General features: G+C 41.5%; 1 protein-coding gene across 4 annotated transcripts; it reads left to right on the plus strand.

Annotated features, from left to right (window-relative positions):
- The first annotated feature begins 406 nt into the window (after positions 1-406).
- Positions 407-7,297, plus strand: LOC4341853 (heat shock 70 kDa protein 16). Of its 4 annotated transcripts, none has more exons than XR_001547020.3 (9): positions 407-1,722; positions 1,856-2,068; positions 3,301-3,393; positions 3,466-3,534; positions 3,938-4,138; positions 4,214-4,360; positions 5,057-5,178; positions 6,527-6,657; positions 6,766-7,297. XR_001547020.3 is itself a non-coding variant. In XM_015788770.3 (9 exons), exons 1-9 carry the CDS (start codon positions 538-540, stop codon positions 6,857-6,859), a joined length of 2,262 nt encoding a protein of 753 aa, XP_015644256.1. In that variant the 5' UTR covers positions 407-537; the 3' UTR covers positions 6,860-7,297. The 4 variants fall into 4 exon arrangements, 2 of the variants coding, with proteins under 2 accessions (XP_015644256.1, XP_015644257.1); XR_010742245.1 differs by having other exon boundaries at positions 3,947-4,138; XM_015788770.3 differs by having other exon boundaries at positions 5,050-5,178.
- The last annotated feature ends 14,083 nt before the right edge of the window (positions 7,298-21,380 follow it).

Here is a 21,380-nt window from a genome sequence, read left to right on the forward strand (position 1 = left end):
GGTGCCACGGTTAACTTTGTCTAAGCAGTATGGTTGAGCAAGGACATTGTCACATGCATAGAGTTATACACTATAAATCGTCTCTTGCCGTTAAATCTATTTCTTGCATGAAGGTATAAATTGTTATATCAAACCACACTCATCGGTCTAATTATTATCAAAATTTTGTTAGGGCATCGGGGAAAAAACCCCCGAAATAAATTTTTCAATAATAATCCACCTTTATTATTGTTGAAAACTGAGATTAGGCCATTTGATGATAATCTGCAAGACTGCAACTCCAAAATGACAGGACGAATTGGAGAAAAAAATGGATCTCGGACGCAGGCAGCCATGTCCTCCCACCTGTCAGAGAGAGAGAGAGAGAGCCAATAAACACGCCCCCGTCCAGCTCTCCCCCCTCCCCGGCGTGCGCGGCCCCGTACCCTCCGCCGCACCGCTCTCTCCCGTCCCCTCCTAATCCAATCCCAATCCCAATCCCCATCCCCCGATCGAATCCCCCCGGATCGCAATTCCGGCGGAGTCGGAGGCGGCGCGATGAGCGTGGTGGGCTTCGACGTCGGCAACGACACCCTGGTCGCCGCGGCGGCGCGGCAGCGCGGCATCGACGTGCTCCTCAACGCCGAGTCCAACCGCGAGTCCCCCGCCGCCGTCGCCTTCTCCCACAACGCCCGCCTCCTCGGCCCCCACGCCGCCGGCGCCGCCTCGTCGCACGCCCCCTTCTCCAGCATCAAGCGCCTCCTCCTCCTCGCGGGCCGCCCCACGCTGCTCCCCCGCCGCGGCGGCGACCTCTCGCGCCTCCCCTTCCCCGTCGAGGCCTCCTCCGCGGATGGAGGCGGCGGCGTCCTCGTCCACGTCGACCACATCGGCCGCCGCATCGCGCTCTCCCCGACCCAGCTCCTCGCCATGCTGCTCGGGTACCTCAGGCAGCTCGCGGAGGCCGACCTCGAGGCGCCCGTATCCGACTGCGTCATCTCCGTCCCTTGCTACTTCACGCAGGCGCAGCGCCAGGCCTACCTCGACGCCGCCGCCGTCGCGGGCCTCCGCCCTCTCAGGCTCATGCACGACCTCGCCGCCACCGCCCTCGGCTACGGCCTCTACCGCTCCGACCTCGGCGGCCCCGGTGGTCCCACGTACGTCGCGTTCGTCGACGTCGGTCACTGCGATACGCAGGTGGCCGTCGTCGCGTTCGATGTCTCCGGGATGAAGGTGCTGTCGCACAGATTCGATGCGGACCTAGGGGGAAGGGACTTTGATGAGGTGCTATTCGAGCATTTTGCGGAGGAATTCAGGGACAAGTATAAGATAGATGTCACTGGGAATGTCAAGGCAAGCATGAGGTTGAGGGCGGCATGTGAGAAGGCGAAGAAAGTGCTAAGCGCGAATGCGGAAGCAGTGGTCAATATCGAGTGCCTGATGGAGGAGAAGGATGTGAGGGGGATGATCCGGAGGGAGGAGTTTGAGAAACTGTGTGCTGGGCTGCTGGAGAGGGTTGTCGAGCCATGCAAGAAGGCTATGGAGGGTTCAAGGATCGGATTTGACAGGCTGCATTCTGTGGAGCTCGTTGGGTCAGGGTCAAGGGTACCTGCTATTGCTAGAATTCTTGCAGGGTTCTTCAGAAGGGAGCCTAGTCGCACGCTCAATGCCAGTGAATGTGTGGCTCGGGGGTGTGCACTGCAGTGCGCAATGCTTAGTCCCACATTCCGCGTTCGAGAATATGAGGTATAGGTTTTTTTTCAATCTTATAATCTTTGGCATTTTGAGCTCCATGCACTTGCAATGAAAAAAAAAAGTTCCATACGGTATTTGGATTGCTTTCAATGTAGCGGAAATTGATACATTTGGTGTATGTCAGGTCCAAGATGCAATTCCTTCTTCGATAGGATTTTGCACGAGTGAAGGCCCAATTTCAACATTACCAAGTAACGCGCTATTCCAGAGAGGTCATCCCCTTCCCAGTGTGAAGGTCGTTACTCTGCATAAGAACAGCAAATTTAAACTGGATGCATTTTATGTGGATGAGAATGAATTGCCTCCTGGTACCTCAACAAAAATTGGTGCTTTCCAGGTATGCTATTTACTCTCTTTATCTGATAAAAGAATGATCACATTATATGCTTATAACCTTTTGATCTGGATATCTATTGTGCTTTATTTAGGTCTTTGCATCTGTTATTTCTAACACTGTAACTTCAAAAGATAGTATTCATTCTCACAAAGACTTTGGCCTTTTACCATTAGTACACTAGCAGAAATAAAATAATAGCCATGGAATGCTACAGATCCAGTTACATTCTTTTTGTGTAGTCAATTTCTATACACATGTTTAAGATAAAGTTTCAAAAGGACAAGTGCGCAGATCCCATGGAAACCAATATTAAGAGATGGAGGGAGCAATGTTTTATTTCACTGTGCCTTTGTTTCTATAGAAATTTTGATGGGCATTTATCTCCCTTCTTATGACTATAAGATGTCTTGGGCACTTGTCAATTGTCGTCAAAATTTCTTCTTCTGTGCCTTGTGGGATATTTTTGTTTGCATCTTATTATATAAGGAACATAATTCCTATGATGGTGAAACAATCTTGTGATTGTGAGCCATAATATGACTGTATGATGGTGATATTAGACTGTAGCAAGTCTTGCTCACAAGCATGTGTTCAAGTTAGTTTGCCTGTGATCCACTGTAAAAAAAAGTATGAGTGCTGTTATTTTTTGAGAAATCAACGAGAGAATAATAAACAAAAAATAATCTAAGATATATTATGAACCAACATTCTGAGGGCACACTTTGCAACTCCATTTTGTAAGACTTTGTAGTGTATATTCACACTAATGAAGTATTCTTGTGTAGAGCAACAAGATACAGTGGTACTTAGTTTTAAATACTTCATAACAGCTTTCCAGTCAGAACTTGTTGTATCCCTGGTAGCATATTCAGAACTATCATCTAAGTGGGTTTGTTGTACTGAAAGATCAGTGCCGTACTCTTCAAGTTCTATTTTCTTCCTTGGAAGTCAGGCCACTACTTCTCATGATGATAGATTAATAGTTCTATGCGTTCATCCATTAATTTGGGCATATATTGTTCATGGTTTGGTAACTAGGGATGGATAGATGGATAATTGATATATTGTATCTTCTGTCTTCTGAAACCTCTAGTAACCTTGCATATCAGCTGGATTTGTGGCATAAAATCTTCTTGCCATGAATCGAGTCAAGATACACTTACAGTTTGAAATAGTGGGGTGTTGATGTGCTACATAATTTCTTCTAACTATTTGAAGTGATGTTATTGCAGATTGGCCCTTTCCAAGCACATACTGAAAAGTCTAAAGTCAAAGTAAGAATTCGGTTAAATCTCCATGGACTTGTTTCAGTGGAATCAGCTGCTGTAAGTATCAATTTTCATAGTAATTGGCAGCTTTTTTTTTAATGTAAACTTCTGACCTGTAAACTGCCTCAGCTGATTGATGATGATCAAAGCGATGCACATTCTGCTGACTCTATGGAGGTGGATTCCAATGGTGAAATGGTGAGGACTTGTTGTGCAAACTGAGCCTAGATTACTGCCATATACGTGTTCCTAAAACTTATGCATTGTGCTCTTATAATCACTGTGCTGATATGGTAGTATGTGTTGGTGTATAATTCAATAAATGCTGTATAGCAACTAGCAATAGTCTTTTGATTATAATTTATCCCTATTGGTTGGGTATAGCTGTGCATCTTTAACTATTAGAATTGTGAATTCGCAAACAACTTGTTAATACAGCTAATTGGTAGAATATATCTTGGAATTAGTTATATGTTGAGAAATCGAAAAGGAATATGAATATTTCCTGCTCAAAGTACAAACTACATACTTCAAAACTTTTAAGAAGTGGTCTTTCAGTTATGCCCAATTAACTAGGTGTCTCAACTGTTATTATGTGAAGGGGCAACAGGTTGATAAGTCAAGAAGCGAAAGGTTAATCCAATTGCCTATTGTTCAGTCCATTTATGGTGCAATGAGTAATCAGGAATTGCTGGAAGCTCAAGAGCAAGAATCACAACTTGCTTATCAGGATAAACTCATGGAGCGGACAAAAGAAAGGAAGAACGCATTGGAATCTTATGTGTATGATACTCGCAATAAGGTGGCTATATGAGAATGTTAACTATATCTTCCTTTTGAAGTGCAAAGTTCTGTTGGCTGATATATTGTTTTCTAGCTTTCCGAGAGGTATCGGAGCTTTGCAACTGATTCTGAAAGAGAAGAAATCTCACTCAGTCTACAACAGACTGAAGATTGGCTTTATGAAGAAGGTGATGATGAGACTGAAGCAGTTTACAATAGTAAACTTGAGGAGCTGAAAAGGGTAAAAACAATATTCTCATCTCTGTCTACATACTGACTTTTATAATCTCTTTCTGGGTATTTATTTCCAGAACTGTTTTCCAGTTCCTGCTAATGTAAATATGTAACATCTCATGATTCTTCTCGCTTCATTTTATGGTTTTTGACTGACATCGATTGTATAATTTTTGTACTCTGTTTATTCTGTGACATACTGACATACCATGGTACACTCCATCCTAATGCACATTCTTAAAACCATGATGATGTGATCACTATTTCTTTTTGATAGTCTCTTGCTGCACTAGACTTGGTTTGAATATGCTTTTTGTTTGATTTATATCATATGGGTAGCTGATGCTAGATTGAAAGGAGTAATTTTCTTATGTGGCTTAGGCTGACTCCAGAAAAAAAAACATGGCAACTCAATGGCTGTTATACAATTTTGCATTTGTGGATAGTGAATTAGCACATGGTAAAGAATAAAAGGTATTTTAATTATTACATCTAGAAAGATACGAGCGTTATTTGGATTGAATTATTTTTTGAGTGGCAATCCTATTTGCAGTAGTCGGTGCCTAGAACTCTATGAGTGTCTTTTCTATTTTGCACCAAATCCTGGTAGAGCATCTATCTCGGAGGTCTAATCTGTTTGTTTTATCTTTCACCTCACCATCATATCATTTTCTTATGTTTGCTTTATATTTAAAGCTTGTAGATCCCATTGAAAATCGTTGTAAAGATGAGGAGGTCAGAGGTCAAGCCACAAGGGATCTTTTGAAGTTCATTCTTGACCACAAGACGGCTGCCAAATCATTACCCACACCTGAGCAAGAGGCTGTAAGTTCTGTAACCATTACCCTTCTTTTCTTGTGCACTCTGATTAAGTACATCTGTATGTGATTCCATAAATTTCAGCAGTTCAGCACATATATAATGTGTAAGGACGTGACTACAACAAGTGCAATAGCGCTTTAATCCTAAGCAGTGACTCAACATACTTACCGAAAATAGAAACACCGCGTCCCTGCCCACCTACGCACAGCTTTCTGGAAAAAAAAGGACGTATCTATACAGTGCACATCCACTTATTAGCACCATGTGGTTAACATTCTCCAGAATATAGCACATCGCACTAGTAGTTTTAAAACCTTTGATAGTTTATATCTTTTAAACCGTATATTATTTTTAAGATTTGATCAAACCATCATAGTCTACTTAAAATATATGACAAAACGAGTCCAATATTAAATATATTCAGATTATTTAAAATTTATTCTTATCTTTAACTCCTTTAATTTTAATACCATAAAAAAGTTACTTCTAACACCTTGAAAAATTAGTTCTATTTTTTTTCAGTGTTACTTACCTCTAGGAGTGTAGTAACTTCTAATGCTGTGAATAGTCACTTCTATTTTCTAAAGAGTTACTTCCTATATGAAATACATTGTTTTTATCGAAAAACAATAATCTCTCTCTATATATGGTTTATCTTGAATAAAAAAAACATGTATTTACTTGTGAATCTACACTTTACCTATGAAGATATTTGCTTTAACATATATACGTAATCACTTCTAATGCTATAAAAAGTTACTTCCATTGTAGAGCTGAGTTGCTTTTACCATTTACGTAAACTACATTTAAATATTTTAATATATTCAATATTGTACTCATTTTATCATATATTTTGAGTAGAGTTCAATGAATAAAATGGATCTTAAAAATAATACATGGTTTGAAATATATAAGTCATCAAAAATTTAAAATAGACTAGTACTATATAAGTTAGGAAGACTTACATTGGACTCTCAGGCTAAAAGCGTGGATATAAAATTTTAAAAGTATGCATGCATACGCGCGTACGTGATGACTTTAATTGGACGGCTTCGGCAGGCGTCGCGCCGTAAGACTAATCCGTGCGCACGCATAGATTAGATTTTACGAATGCGTAACTATGTACGATAAAAAAAATGAAGATAAGACCTTTTGGATCATATGATGAGGTGTAGAACTATAGATTTTAGAGCGGAAACAATTGATGGTCTTAAAATGAAACTATTCTAATAAACACATACTCAAAGTATTAACTGGGAACCAACTTTACTTGTTTGTATTTGTCTTGTGTAAAGCATCGCGATACAATGCTGTGGCTGACTTGTGTTTCTGACTATCGGTTTCTGTCCAGGTTGATAGTGAGTGCACTAAAGCCGAACAATGGTTAAGGGAGAGGTCACAACTCCAGGAGTCCCTGCCTAAGAATGTTGATCCTGCCCTTTGGTCCCATGAAATCAAGAAAAAAGAACACGAGTTGGATATGTAATTAGCTCTTTCCTCCCCAAGTCCATTTTTCAACTGACTTGTGCAAAATCAGTTACTGTTTACATCCCAGATTATCTTAGTACATTTGCTTGACTCCACTTGCAGGTTCTATAGAAACATAGTAAGGTACAAGGGTTCTCCAGCAAGAGCGGATTCTAGCGGTGGTTCAGATCACATGCATACAACAGATAGAGACTAGACATTCCTCGGATTTCTTAGCTGAACAGCGATGTCAAGCCTGACATTTTGTAGCAATATACAGATAAACGAGTTTCTACTAACAGTCTTATACGATCCGGCTCTGTACCACACTCAGCCCACCATTGGGTGCCTGCATCTCGATAATCCAAGCTCGAGGTGTGGTTTTCACTTGAAAACCTACTAATCATGATTGTGTATTCTTTTCCTGTAATCGACTCAAGGGCTCAAGGCTGTTTGCGTTTTTCCTTGCGAACAAGGAATGGAAGAAGGTTGTACGCCATTGATTACTTACTTCCAATGACCACAGGAGTTGTAGCTTTGGGTTTCACTTTCATTTTGTGCTGATTCCATAAAGCTGTCCTGGAAAGTCTATATGATGAGTTTGTATGGTGTACATTGATTGATCAAAGATGTTCAAGTTTTTCTTTCCATAAAATTTCCCCTGTTTTTGTGATTTCAAATTTGCCTGTGTGCTTTAGCTTCATTGCGACCCCTTTTCTCGAGTCCACACTGATTTTGGGAAGCTTGTCTTCCCCTGTTGGTGCTTCGACAGTAGCTATTTCTTAGCAAACAACCTTGTGTGTCCGGACACACCATGGAATGTATCACAATCCATCCAAACCAAATTGCGCACGGCTGCTGTATCCGGGCACCCCATAGAATGTATCATCATAATCCATCTAAATTCCTTGTTCAACTCGCGTTTAAACCACCGGACCTTCAGTGGTCAGATAGGGGTGTTAAGCCGAATCGCTATCCGCTGGAACGGCCGGAGTCACGGCTAATGAGAAAGCCGAGATTACGGGAAGAGAAGAATTGCGTGCTTCTCCTTTTCCTTGTGCTTCCCATGCCAAACTAAAAACCAAAGAGGACGAGGTGGAGAAGGACTTCTTCTCCCTCTCCTGAATCCTGATCCCTCCCTCCAACGCTAAACTGAAACAAGGATGTCTAGATGGAGAATGACAACCACTCCTGCACAGCACAGCCCTTGCATACCGAGACACATGAATCCTTCCTTCTACGGAATGGAGGTGAAAGATGGAAAGGAATACCTGGAAGTATAAATAAAGGGAGTGAGATGAGATATTGAGATATATGGAAGCTATGTAAACTGTAAAGACAGGGATGGTGGGTAGTTTGTAAGACTATTTATTGATCCGTCTTTTTTTTTTTCGGGAATACGCAAGGAGCGTATTCTTGTATTAAGGAGAATTAAAAGGGTCTGTGCAGGGAAAACCAAAAACCAGCAGGGGACAGGAGGACCGGAAGCAAACTATTCAAGATGCTTGAACAACTCGGTTGCTCTATTTTAACCCAACCGCTGTCCATCGAGGCATCTTTGTTCGACAGAGGCATGACCATGGACTTGCAACGGACGTCCTCCGTTTCATATTATAAGTTGTTTGAACTCAGGACCTTGAGTTGCTACTCATATTACTGCAACCACTACACTATATGTCCTTTCGTAGAAAAAAGTCAAATGATTTATAATATGAAACGGAGAAAGTATTTGAAGCTGCCAGGGGCCAATGGGATTGTGCTTTCCTATCTCCCGATACCTCCCATGCCATTAGGCCAAACAGTTGTGCTTGGATGCTGGAGAGCTAGCTAGAAGAAGAGGAGGATGACGAGGAAGACGAACAACAACTGTGCACATCTCTCTTGTGACATGAATTTTCTTGCGAAGACGGATGGAAGGATGGCAAGGAAAAACTGTAAATGAAGAGGTGAAAGGGGACTAGTTGGCTGAGTAAATTCGGGTGGGTGGATAGTTCAGGGTGAAAATGGCTGGATAACTCTAAAATCTGGAGTAAAATTAAAGGAAATCAATGCATTTGGTACAGTGAGATGGATTATGGACAAGGTTATTGCAGTTGTGCAGGCAGTTGCACTTGTTCAGACTGCAAGCAGGTAGACGAAAGCCCAGTCAAGTGAAGCATTTCTTCATGCTTGCAGTGATGATATTCAATTTTACAGGACTAAGTAAAGTAAGGTTTCATTATCTAAAAAAAAGGTAAAGTAAGGTTTATTCTAATTGTCGTCAGCATGACCATAATGAAGGAACAGAGACTATGATGTGCACTATTTTCTAGTAGATTAAATTCTAGACAAGATACAACAGCACAAAGAACAGTTTTCTCTAGCAGTAGCTGCATCCCATGAAACACCTGATGTTGCGCAAATTCGCACAGATTTACATTTTGCTGCTTATGTTCCAACTTCATGAAACACCTGATGTTGTGCAAGCACAATGCAAATTTACATTTTGCTGCACAGTTACACCAACTTATCCTAGCACCACTGAGCTTCTGGGCATAGCTATAGCTGCATCTCAGTGGCCATGTTTCTGCAGCACAAATGCGTGCACAGCTACATTCTCAGAGCACCCCATGGAATGCACCACAATCTACTCAAGGTCCCTCTGAAATTCAGTCAGAGTGACATGGGCATCTTGCCTTGAAAGATCTTGATCATCAACTTGTGGAAATGCTTCTTAAGTTGAATCTCCGATCTCTTCCTATAAACCATCCACAGTCGATAACAAAGCCGAGATTCGTGCAAGACAACCCTGTGGTGCTTCTCCCTCTCCTGATCCCTCCCATTCCAAACTGATGATGATTGGGTTAGATCGCCGGAGGTAGCTTAGCCAAAAGAAGGAAGGAAGGAGCAAGGAACACCCAGTTCCACCCCCGTAGTACAATTTTGTGAAGCAATTATGCTAACTCTACTCCAAAAAAAAATAAAAATCTATACCGTTTGACACAACTCCAACTTAAGTTGGAGTTGGAAGCTAGAGGTGTACCAAATGGACCCTTAGAAGGACACACATAAAGGTTTTTATAGTAACAAGACGGAAGGACAAGTGGGACTCTAGTTTGACATTATAGACGAGAATATCCACAAAAGGCAACATTATAGATAAACAAGGCAAACATAAAACAAGGCAAACATAAAACAACTCGACATGCCAAAGTCGCCACTGATCAAAGTCTGGTGGATGAGTGGGTGGTGGGTTCGCCTAAATTTTGTCCAAAGTATTAAATATTTATGACCTATCACATGGTACAAACTAGTTCTTTTGGGCATGGATTATCAGCCTTAAACTTTTTTTTTAGAAACACAGTACAACCGCAGACGCTCACTCACTCCTATGAACATACACTTACACCCTATCTCTATGAGCACTTCCGGAAGACTGAGCCGACATATCTTGAGATTGACGAAGTTAACATAGACGCCTCACTATTGAGGGATACATCACTTGTAACTGAAAGAATAATTATCCATAAATATAAGCATTTGTGTAAAAGTCTATGACTTAAATTCGGGTGGGCTTATTCCATCACAAGAAACTTAATCAGTTTGAGCTATGTTCATTTCGCTGGCAGACTTAAACTTGAAACCCGGGAACATCATCGATTGGGACATGAGGACAGAGAGGAGAGGAGGCCATGGGAGATTGCCATCTCCGTATCAGGATTTCTCGACTCGTCCGCTTAGGTTATTAGTCAAGATCGAAAATTAAATTTTAAAACATAACTTTATGATTGATTTTGTTTTTTTATTATAGTTTTATTTTTCACCATTGGTTTTTAAACCATTAAGAACATATATATATATATATATATATATATATATATATATATATATATATATATATAAGTTTTACTCATGATTTATTTTTTTTTTGCTTCATTCATTTTTCTATAACTTGTTAGTTGTATCTAAAACGAGCAGAGACTGTTACATGGAAGAGCAAAGTAATTTAATTAGTGAGATGATGAAAAAACATCGATGCATTCATTAAGGCATATCGACCAACTTTGTATTTACGTTGATAATCATGTATATTTCCTTTATTTTTTTTGTGAATTTGCAATAACTATTCACATTCAAATTATTTCAGACCAAAATTTCTGCAATTTCGGATCTATCGGTTCTCCGCACCGGCCCGCCCTTCCCCCCTCCCCTCCCGATTTTTTTTCTGGCATTCCGAAATATGCAATCCTGTTGATAATTTCGTTTCAGATTGTCTTTCCTTGGTTGACATAAATTTATTTGCTAGCTCCTCTGGTCATTTATTTCTTTTGAACAATCAACAAGCTAGCTGAATGATGGAATTGATTTCTTGTTACTACATCGTTCCATACTCCCAAGCTATATCGTGCTTTTCATATAAGGTTGTTGCCGGCGTTGTTGATACCATATGCTTGAGAATCCCTATCATCTAGAGCCTACTGCCTACCCCAAATCAATTCAATATGCCTGAGCAACTCGGTTGCTGTTTAGGCCTCGAAATGTAAAACACCGAAAGCCTCAAGAGTTTTTCTTTTTTTTTTGGAATACGCAAGCTGTGCATCTTTATATTAAGAGAAATAAAGTTTATTTTATAGAGATTTGAAAATGAAAATAAAGAAGGGGACAGGGTACCGGATGGATAAAAAGTTCTAAGGCCTAATCTCCTACTAAATTTTGTGACCGCCACTCCGTGGTCAGTAGAGGTAGCTCCGGCATGGCCGCGTTCGCTAAGCGCCAAAGCTCGGCCTCGGCCGTCATAACCTTTGCCACTTCGACCCAGGTCTTTTGCTGTTGGTTGAAGACCCTGTTGTTCCGCTCCTCCCAGATAGTCCAAGCTATCAAGGCTGTGATGGTGTCGAATCCTCGTCGCTGAGCTTTGGCAACCTTCATTCTCTTGTCACAAAGCCATGAGATGAAGGAGGGTTCGTTGAATGGCAGCATGTCCGACAAACCAATTGCTCTGAGTGCGAACCACCACAGTTGACGCGACTCCGGACATGCGACCAAGAGATGATCAATCGTCTCGTCACCTTGATCACACAGGACGCACCGATCAGGATGTGGTAAACCCCGTCTCCGTAATCGATCGGCCGTCAACACCTGTTTAGTGCCACTAACCACAGGAAATAGCGTCATCAGGGCTGCGCTAACGATCCCCAGATAGGCTTGTCCTGGAATTGCACCCTCCCCAAAAGTAAACTACACAACTGGCAAGCCTTGAAGTGCTCCTTCAGCCCAACCGCTGTCCATCTTTGTTCCACATAGGCATGACAACCCGCAGCGTATTTGAAGCTGCTCGGGTCCAATGGGATTGTGCTTTCCTATCTCCCGATACCTCCCATACCATTAGGCCAAACAATTGTGTTTGGATGCTGGAGAGCTAGCTAGAAGAAAGAGGAGGAGGTGGAAGAAGAGGAGCAACAACTCTGCACATTTTTCTTGTGATATGAATTCTTCTCGCGAAGACACAACGGATGGAAGGTTGCGAGGAAGAGCTGTAAAAGAAGAGGTGAAAGAAGATTTTAGTTGGCTGCGTAAATTCCGGTGGGTGAATAGTTCAGGGTGAAAATGGCTGGAGCACTCTAAAATTAAAGGAAATAAATGCATTTGGTACAGTGAGCATGAATTATGGACAATGTTATTGCAGCTGTGCAGGCAGTTGCACTTGTTCAGGCTGCAAGCATGTAGATGAAAGCCCAGTCAAGTGAAGCATCAGGCTAAATCTTCATGCTTGCAGTGATGATTTTTCAATTTTACAGGACTAAGTCAAGTAAGGTTTATTATAATTGTCGTCAGCATGACCATAATGAAGGAACAGAGACTATAATGTGCACTATTTTCTAGTATATTAAATTCTAGACAAGATTTAACAGCACAAAGAACAGTTTTCTCTAGCAGTAGCTGCATCCCATGAAACACCTGATGTTGCACAAATTCGCACAGATTTACATTTTGCTGCATAAGTGCCAACTTCATGAATGAAAGACCTGATGTTGTGCAACCCAGTGCAAAGTTACATTTTTCTGCACACATATACCAACTTATAGGCTAGCTTTTGGGGTGGGAGAGACCCTTTACGATCCTACAATTGGTATCAAAGCCTGGCTAGTTCAATATCTCTGGCCCAATGGACAAAGTGTGTGAAGACGTGATGAACGGTACTCATCCTCGTGAAGTTTATAGGCTTGTCGATTTGGAAGGGATGATCATATCTCGTTTCTGCACCGTCCAAATTGTCAAAGTCCCTGATACATGCATACCGAATTGAGTACAAAAGGGGAGTAGATCCGCGGAGATGATCTAACACGTCGATGATTTCGTTCCAGCCATTTTTGCCGTATTTAAACTAATAATTTCATTTGAGATTTGCTTTGCTAGGTTGACTCGATCTACTCCTCTCATCAGTTCTTTCTTCTGCACAAGCTAGTTAAGTGATGAAACTGAATTCATGCCAACTACATAATTCTGCAGTCGCCATTTGTTTGATTGACATGTATATAGTTATACATGTCGTCGAATGTTGATACCTTTGTGCTTGATTATTTTTTCCCTGCGGTTGAGTTTGTCTCAAGCAACTTAAGTTGTTTAACCAAGTCAACTGCTGTCATGTCAATGCCGTGAAACAAACACACCCAAAGCTGCAAGTAGAAACCCTTGAACTTCCAAGCTTTGTAGTGCTCATTCAGCCGAACCGCTGCCTACCATAGCTCAAAGCCTTCCGGCTTGAGACTAACTTGGATCAGCTTGATGGCAGAAATTATGGGCTTTTCTATCTCCTGGTACCTCCCATGCCATAGGGTTTGGATGCTGGCGAGCTCGCGGAAACAAAAAGGAGGAAGAAGAAGAGACACAACTAATCTGGACATTTGTCTTGTGACATATGAATCCCTCCTAGTGATGGATGGGAGGATTGCAAGGAAGAACTTTAATACTAACATAAATTCGGGTGGATGGATTATATTCTTCAGGCTTAAAATTGCAGTACTAAAAATCTTCTGGAGTAAAAGAAAGTCGATGCGTTTGGTATAGACTAGTCATAGAGAGCATGGATTATGGACAAAATTAGTGCAGGCAGTTATTCTTGTTCAGTTTGTAAGTATGCAGATGAGCTCATACTAGTGAGACATGTGTCAGCACAGCAGTGATAAATTTTCACTTCACAGGGCTAACTCCAATTTAGTACTTTGGACAGATTCTTTGGATCCATTCAGGTTTATTTTTGCCGGTTGCACTACTAACTACGAAGTACTAAATAATCATACAGTAATAGATGTGGAAATTTGCCACTCGAGGATGATATGATCCTCCTATGTTCCTTTGGTTCATCTCAAGCTATCAAATGCCTACAACTAGTGTGGCCAATTCAAATGTCGTTACTTCTTTTTTGACCTCCAAACATTTCGATCTTCTGCTATCTTCCTCAGGCATCTTGAGCCTATTCATCTCATAGAAGCAAACAAACCACGACAGAGCTAGAATTCTCCTGGACGAAGAAGAGCTGTAGCTCCATCATGTTTCTCAATACCTCCCATGCCGAAGCAACTGTGTCGAAAATCGATGAGGTGACCAAAAAAAAAATAGCTCCTTGATGTCTCTCGATACCTCCCATACCAAATGGTCTAAATTGACAAGCTATCCAAACAAGAAAGAAGGAAGAGAGAGAGAGAGAGAGAGAGAGAGGGGAACAGGGGAAGCAATCATGAATCCTCCTGGAAATGGAGGATAGGACAAGAGAGGTGGGCGAGTCTATGAAGAGGAGGGCGTGCAAATTGTAAACACATATGTGTTAAATATGTGGTCCGAATTTGGGCCCACAATATATTTGGATTAGTTACATAGTAGGAGTCCAAGTCTTTTCCTATTAGGTGTTTTGCTATTATCTCCTTGTTAACGACCACTGGAGTTAAGCAGATCTCTCAGGCCTCGTGCTTTCCATCAACACTCCTATATATACTTTTGTAAGCCGTACGGGAAGGGGTGACGTTCCCATTGTGATTCTGCTACGTTTGGAATCAACTCCTCTATAGTGATCATTGCTGGTCGGCGCCCGTGGTTTTTTCCCGTAAGGGTTTTCCATGTAAAATTCGTGTCTCCGTTGTGCATCTATTTTCATAACAATATGGATGGGCATATTATGATTCAGGCTTAAAATGCATAGGAGTGAGATGGGGAAGATCACAAGGGAGTGAAGAGAAGTGATGTAGCTTCAACTACTTTCCAAGCTGCAGAATTGCAGATCGATCGACCTGATCATTATATGTGCATATGGTGAGGATTAGAGTCGAGGGATCCCCGATCCAGATTCGAGATTAGTAAGGCCATGCATTTATTTATGCACGCGCGGATGGTATCTAGTTCTCTCTAGCAGACCGTATACCTTTGATCACGGAATTTTCTGTACATCCAAATTTCAAACAAAGTTTATACATGACAAAGGACAATTCTTTGACAATATTGCTGCTTTGTGATCAACTTTTTTTTTGTTTGTTTGTTGCACAAGTGAGTATACACTCACCATGCAGTGAGAAACACGAAGCAATAGATGTTATAGTTGAGAGTACTCAACAATCCTGTCAACGAAGATGTTCATACGGGCATACCACCATGCATGCATCTCAATTTATTTGGAGCTGTGCGCAGATGAGATGCTTATGTAGCTGTCGGATGTTCCGACCTTCCAAATTTCATCCGTCCCTTTCCTCAGCCGATTATCTGAATACACGAATAAAAAATCCTAGCTAGCGCTTGCACTGCCTACATTGTTCTGCCACCAATGGAATCAGCTCCTTGGAAATTCCCACTACCTCCCATGCCAAACAAATGGGCTTGAGGCCTAGACGACTGATGAGCCAGCAAAGGAGAAAGATGGATATGAAATTGAGGAGAAAGAAGAAGACCCAACATCCTACTGCACATCTCACTTGAGTCATATGCAAGTATAAATAATGCTGAGGTGATCGAGATTGTTGTGGTGCTGCCAGCTCGCATCTCATCGGAGAGCCAATTACGATCTGGGTTTGGATCCAGATCCATGGGGCCTAACTGAATAGGCCTCTTGAGAAAAATTAGTATGATGAGCATAATTTTGTAGCAGATTAAATTTTAGACAAGTTTCAACAACGCAAAGTAGTAGTGATGGAGCCAGGAATTTAACCCTATTAGGTCAATAACTACTAGTTTGCATTTAAGCGGGGTTATTTCTATGACTTTTTTGATTCATATATGAAAATCAAGGTTTGTTACGTCAAAAAAAAAAATCAAGGTTTGTAGGGTTACCTGACCCACAAATTAAGCATGGATCCACCACTGCAAAGACTTTCTCTAGCTGCTTCTCAGGAATCATATGTAGTTGCACAAATATATACCCATTTACACTGGTTGCACAAAAAGTAGCTTTCGGAAGGCACTTCTCGCATAAATACGGACTTCATATATCTGTCGGGAGAGCACATTTTATCGGCTGATGTATTGCCAGGACATATGCCACCTTTGCTGGCAGATGCACTGACGGTGATTTTATGTCATGGTATAGATGTATTGTAGGCTTATGGAAGGAATAGTTACTACTCAGGAAACAGGTCCTTGTGCAACTCATGTGATTTTAAGGTCCTTATGCAACTTATGTTGTGACATATGTGGAGTCTCCTGTTTAAACCTGCAGAACAAAACTGGTTGAGTAGTCTTGTCCTCCCTGAATCGCTGACCACATCCAACGAGCAGGAACAACTAAGGATGACAAGTCATGGCGCATCTACGCTTCTCCCTTTCCTGATCCCTCCCACGCCAAACTGATGATGGGTTTAGGTCGAGGAGCTATCGAATTAAGCTAGCCTAGAGAAGTAAGGAAGTAGAAGAGGTTGAGGGGGACGTATACCCTTACACACAACCACATCTCTACTTAGACATGGACCCTCACGGTGATGAAATGAAAGATAGCGATCGAGGGGAAGAGCTGTAAATAGGAGGAGTGAGATTACATGAGCAGATGTGTAATGATGGTGGGTGGTTTGGCCGTTTTGGTGGTTAAATTGATGGGAGTAAAAGACGAGCAAGGATCACGGACAAACTAGCCCTTTTGTGCTTACATCGTCATGCCTATACATGTCATCGCAAAAAAAAAAAATCTTCTCTCCTCCTTGCGGCCTTCATAGGAGGTTTCTGAATTGGAAAGGGCAATCGATTCTGCACCATGGTTACTAATCAGCTGCTTCTCAGAATCTTAAAATCTCCCAAACATGACCCTAGTTATCTACCGTGAAGTTTCTTATCCATGCTCGCTCATCATCGGTGCAAACTGCTCACTTAATGTTGGGTAGATGAGGAGAGTAATTTAGTGGAGAGGGTGTTATGAAAATAGATGCACAATGGAGACACGAATTTTACGTGGAAAATCCTTGCGGGAAAAAACCACGGGCGCCGACCGGCAATGATCACTATAGAGGAATTGGATACAAACACAGGGGATACATGGGACTGTCGCATTCTCTCCGTGCGGCTTACAAGGGATATATATAGCATAAATCTAGGAGCCCTAATAGGAAACTAATCCTATAAAGTAGAGTCCTATTAGATAACTAATCCGAATATATTGTGGGCCCGAAATTCGGATCACATATTTAACAATCTCCACCTTGAGACGAATTTCCCTTGTAGCATAAAAATCTTCAATCTCCAAAGAACCTCGTGATGATAAAATCAATGTGCGCCAAATAGTCACTTGGACTATAATCCATAACACCCTTAATCCAGAAGAGGTAGACCATACTTCAAACTCGCCATTGGGAACAAATCCTAAATCTGTTGGTATGACATTGTGGAACCCAGCAGAGACGCGAAACTGATGCACAAACTTCAAACTCGCCATGGGAATAATATCCTGAATCTGCTGGCATTAATTTCTGGAATCCAAACAGAAACGTGAAAAATTCTTGTGCACAAAAACGAAGTACTTAGATCCCCTGATAACCTCCTAGTATGTTGGGTACAATAGTAGCAAAATTCGCCGGACAATTTGATCACCTTGTGATCTAGACAGGAGCGAGGCTCCCTCTCGACGACTTGAATGTACTTTTTTTTTTAATCTCAGGTGCATGACTTATCCTCCTTGAAACATGCGCCAACTTGCATCTTCACTTGCCATAACGAGATTGCATCTCAATCCAGGAGTGGTAGATCAAACTTCTAACTCACCTTGGGAATAAAATCCTGAATCTGCTGGTACAATTTGTCAAACCTTAACAGAAACGCGAAACACTCTGGGTGCATAAAACGAAGTTGATCTCCGTGCAGAACCTCCTGGTAGACTGGCTTGTGAATATAGCAATTTGGAACGTGAATTTGTGTTCCCCTGAACAGAACCAAAACAATGCAAGGCTTAAATCCCTGGTGCGAAGGGCGTGTGCACGTAACAATTCCAACATGAAATTTAATTCACATGAACAGAACCGAGAAGGCTACTGAAGGCTTGGACTTTTCTCCTTCCTCGGGATGCGTGCGGAATAGATCAATGGCTTCAACCCTGCTGCTGCTTCTGATTTTCTCCTGCGTTGCTTGATGGACGTGATTCAGATCGATGTGTTGGAGCACCTGCTTAAATAGATCTGGTCGACACCGCTTCGGGTTTGCTTCACCGGTGATTCAATCTCACCGAATTGATTTCTGCGACGATGACGACGCGTTGCTGCTGCGGCCGATTCTCCGCGACGTGCGCTGCTGCTCCTTCCCCGGCGGCGTCGACGACGAGGCCAATTAGATCGATATATACTCCGATCCGAAAAATCACACCGGTGGCTGTGTGATTAGTAGATCGATCTCCAATGCTCTGATACCACTTGTTATGAAAATAGATGCACAACGGAGACACGAATTTTACGTGGAAAATCCTTGAGGGAAAAAACCATAGGCGCCGACTGGCAATGATCACTATAGAGGAATTGGATACAAACGCAGGGGATACATTGGGCTGTCGCACCCTTCCCGTGCGGCTTACAAGGGATATATATAGCAGAAATCTAAGAGCCATAATAGGAAACTAATTCTATAAAGTAGAGTCCTATTAGATAACTAATCCGAATATATTGTGGGCCCGAAATTCGGATCACATATTTAACAGAGGGTACAACAATCAACACTTTCACCTCAAGGCACATATGCTAACCTTGTATTTATTGCGTTAATAATTTCGTTTTAGATAGTCTTTCCTTGGTTGAACTAATTTACTTATCTGGTGACTGGTGAAGTTCTTTTTTCCGCACAAGTTACAAGCCAGTGATTTCATATGTTACTGCTTCTCTTACATGTTGTACAATCCTTAGCTATTGAATTCTTCATCGTCGTATCATACTTGAGCAACTCAATTTGCTGTTAAGGCCGAGAAATCAACACATCCAAAGCTTCATGTGAAACCTCTAGAATTTCCAACCTTCGAAGTGCAGTTGAATCTGCTTGGAAGAACAGACTGGGGCACTCCTATCTCCCGGTACCTCCTATGCCATTAGGGCAAAACAATTGGGTTTTGATGGCGGCGAGGCGGTGAGCTATCTAAGAGAAGGAGGAGGGAAGAAGAGACACAACAACTCTGCACATTTTGTCTTGTGACATGCATGAATCGTTGTTACGATTGATGGGAGGATGGCAAGTAAGAACTGTAAATAAAGAGGTGATGATGAGACAGAGACAATCAGACAATGAGGCTTTGTTAACATGCCAGTGTTACGCTTCTCATTATCTTAGTCCCTGTCTGTAATTTTTTGTGAAGCTTTTTCTTCCACTCTTAAGGATTAGTTTCTCTTTAGCATTATCTTAATGAAGAAGTAGAGATTATGATGGCATAATTTTCAAGTAGATTAAATTCCTGGCAAGATCCAACGGCACAAAGAAGATTTTCTCCAGCAGTAGCTACTTCTCATAAAGCACTTGATGTTGCGCTTCTTAGGGGCAATGTTTTTGTTGCATAGATGGGTGCACAGCTACATTCTCACGGCACCCCGTGGAATTCATATATTTAAGGTCCCTATGCAACTCAATCTGAGTAAAATGCACATCTCTCTCATTGAAACCCATAGACTATCAGTGGTCGAGGACTCGAGTATGCTTATGCTTCTTCATTTGAATCTCAGACCGCTTCAAATAACTTGTCGACAGCTGATGAGAAAGCTGACATTGATCAAAGACTACTCCTGAGTGCTTCTCACTCGCCTGATCCCTCTCATGCCAAACTACAGATGATGGGTTAGATCACCCGGGGGCCTAGCTAAACCTAAACGAAAGAGAAGGAAGAAGAAGAGGAGGCCAAGAGGAGGAGGAGGACCCAAGCATATATCTCTACTTTTCTACTAAGGCATGTAATATATCCTCCCTGCAATGGAGTGAAGGATAGCAATGAAGAGGTGTAAATAAAGGGAGTGAAATGAGATGATGAGGGGGGAATATATGTAAGTGGACACATCCGGTGAAAACGAGCTAAGTATTGGAAATGGCTGGCCGGTTGGTGGTTTGGTCGATCGTGCTTAAATTGATGTGTGGGACTGGTCACTGGTGTGATGACGGTTGTGCTATGCCGCCGGTGATAACTGCCTCCTCCTCGTGTCACCGGCGATCGCCTACCTCCTCGTAAATCGTGCTCTTCTGGACTTTCCTAGTTTGATTTAGATTGTTGGATGGATTATTGTTATGGATTATCTACTTAAAATTATAGTGATAATTTAAATATTTTAAGAAATAAACTTAACAACTTATAAGTGTGTAAGCAATACAGTAGCAAGTGTTTGTTTTAAGAAAACTACCTTTTGATACATGAGTATAATTCGTTTCAATAATCTAGTGGACAAGGTGAAAGGAACAAGGCGTCTGATTTAGAAGGGACAATCGGTTTTGTGCACCTTGTATGTCATCGACGTCCTTGATACATGCATACTGTTGAGTAGTAGGAGATGAGAGTAAATTAGTAGATATGAACTCCAAAAAACTTACTATTTAGTGATCGGTCACATGTGCGGTGGAGCGCACGATGTTAGGTCATCCCTCCCCCTTTTTTTCCCTTTCTTGTCACCGCGCATACACAAAGTTTATGTATCTAAAGTTAAAATTTATGTAATTAAGTTTATACACCTAAAATTATATGCCCAATTCAAGTTTAGATATGGATTCGGATTCAAATGTTATATACAAAATGTTGCTATATTAAAAGTTTCTACACATATACTTATATGCACAGAGTTTATACACATGCCTATTTTTAAATAGAATCATTTTCCCTTTATTTGTATTTTTGTTTTCTTTCAAACATTTTTCAACTCACTTTTGAAAACCCATCTACATCACGTCCCTAGGAGAGATCAGGAGTGACGAGAATATCTTGGCCGAAATTTCCATAATTTTGTCTACCTCTAGAAAGCAAATATCTTGGCCGAATTTTTCGTGTTTTTTTCTGTTTTTTAAAACTTGGTCAAAGTTTATTCAAATTCAGTCAAATTTGGTAAATTTTCAAATATTTCATGCAAAAAAGTATGGAAATCCCCGAAACTTTTGCACTATCAAATTTTTACTAGGGCAGGGTTTGTACAAACATGGGTAAAAGTTTAGCATTAAACCAAACATCCATGTGGTACTATTAAAGTTACCAAAATTTTGGTAGGGTGAATATTGGTTCTAATCAAAACCAGCCCTATACTTTCCGTTCTACAGATAGACCCGAGAAAGCTAGTATGATGCATGCAAAT

This window comes from Oryza sativa, chromosome 6 (assembly GCF_034140825.1).
Source record: "Oryza sativa Japonica Group chromosome 6, ASM3414082v1".
NCBI classification, from domain to species: domain Eukaryota; kingdom Viridiplantae; phylum Streptophyta; class Magnoliopsida; order Poales; family Poaceae; genus Oryza; species Oryza sativa.

Coding starts and splice junctions, on each gene's coding strand:
- LOC4341853 (XM_015788770.3), top strand. CDS start 538: ATGAGCGTGGTGGGCTTCGACGTCGGCAACGACACCCTGGTCGCCGCG. Junction 2,069..3,300: donor CAAAAATTGGTGCTTTCCAG/GTATGCTATTTA, acceptor ATGTTATTGCAG/ATTGGCCCTTTCCAAGCACA. Junction 4,139..4,213: donor TGTATGATACTCGCAATAAG/GTGGCTATATGA, acceptor ATTGTTTTCTAG/CTTTCCGAGAGGTATCGGAG.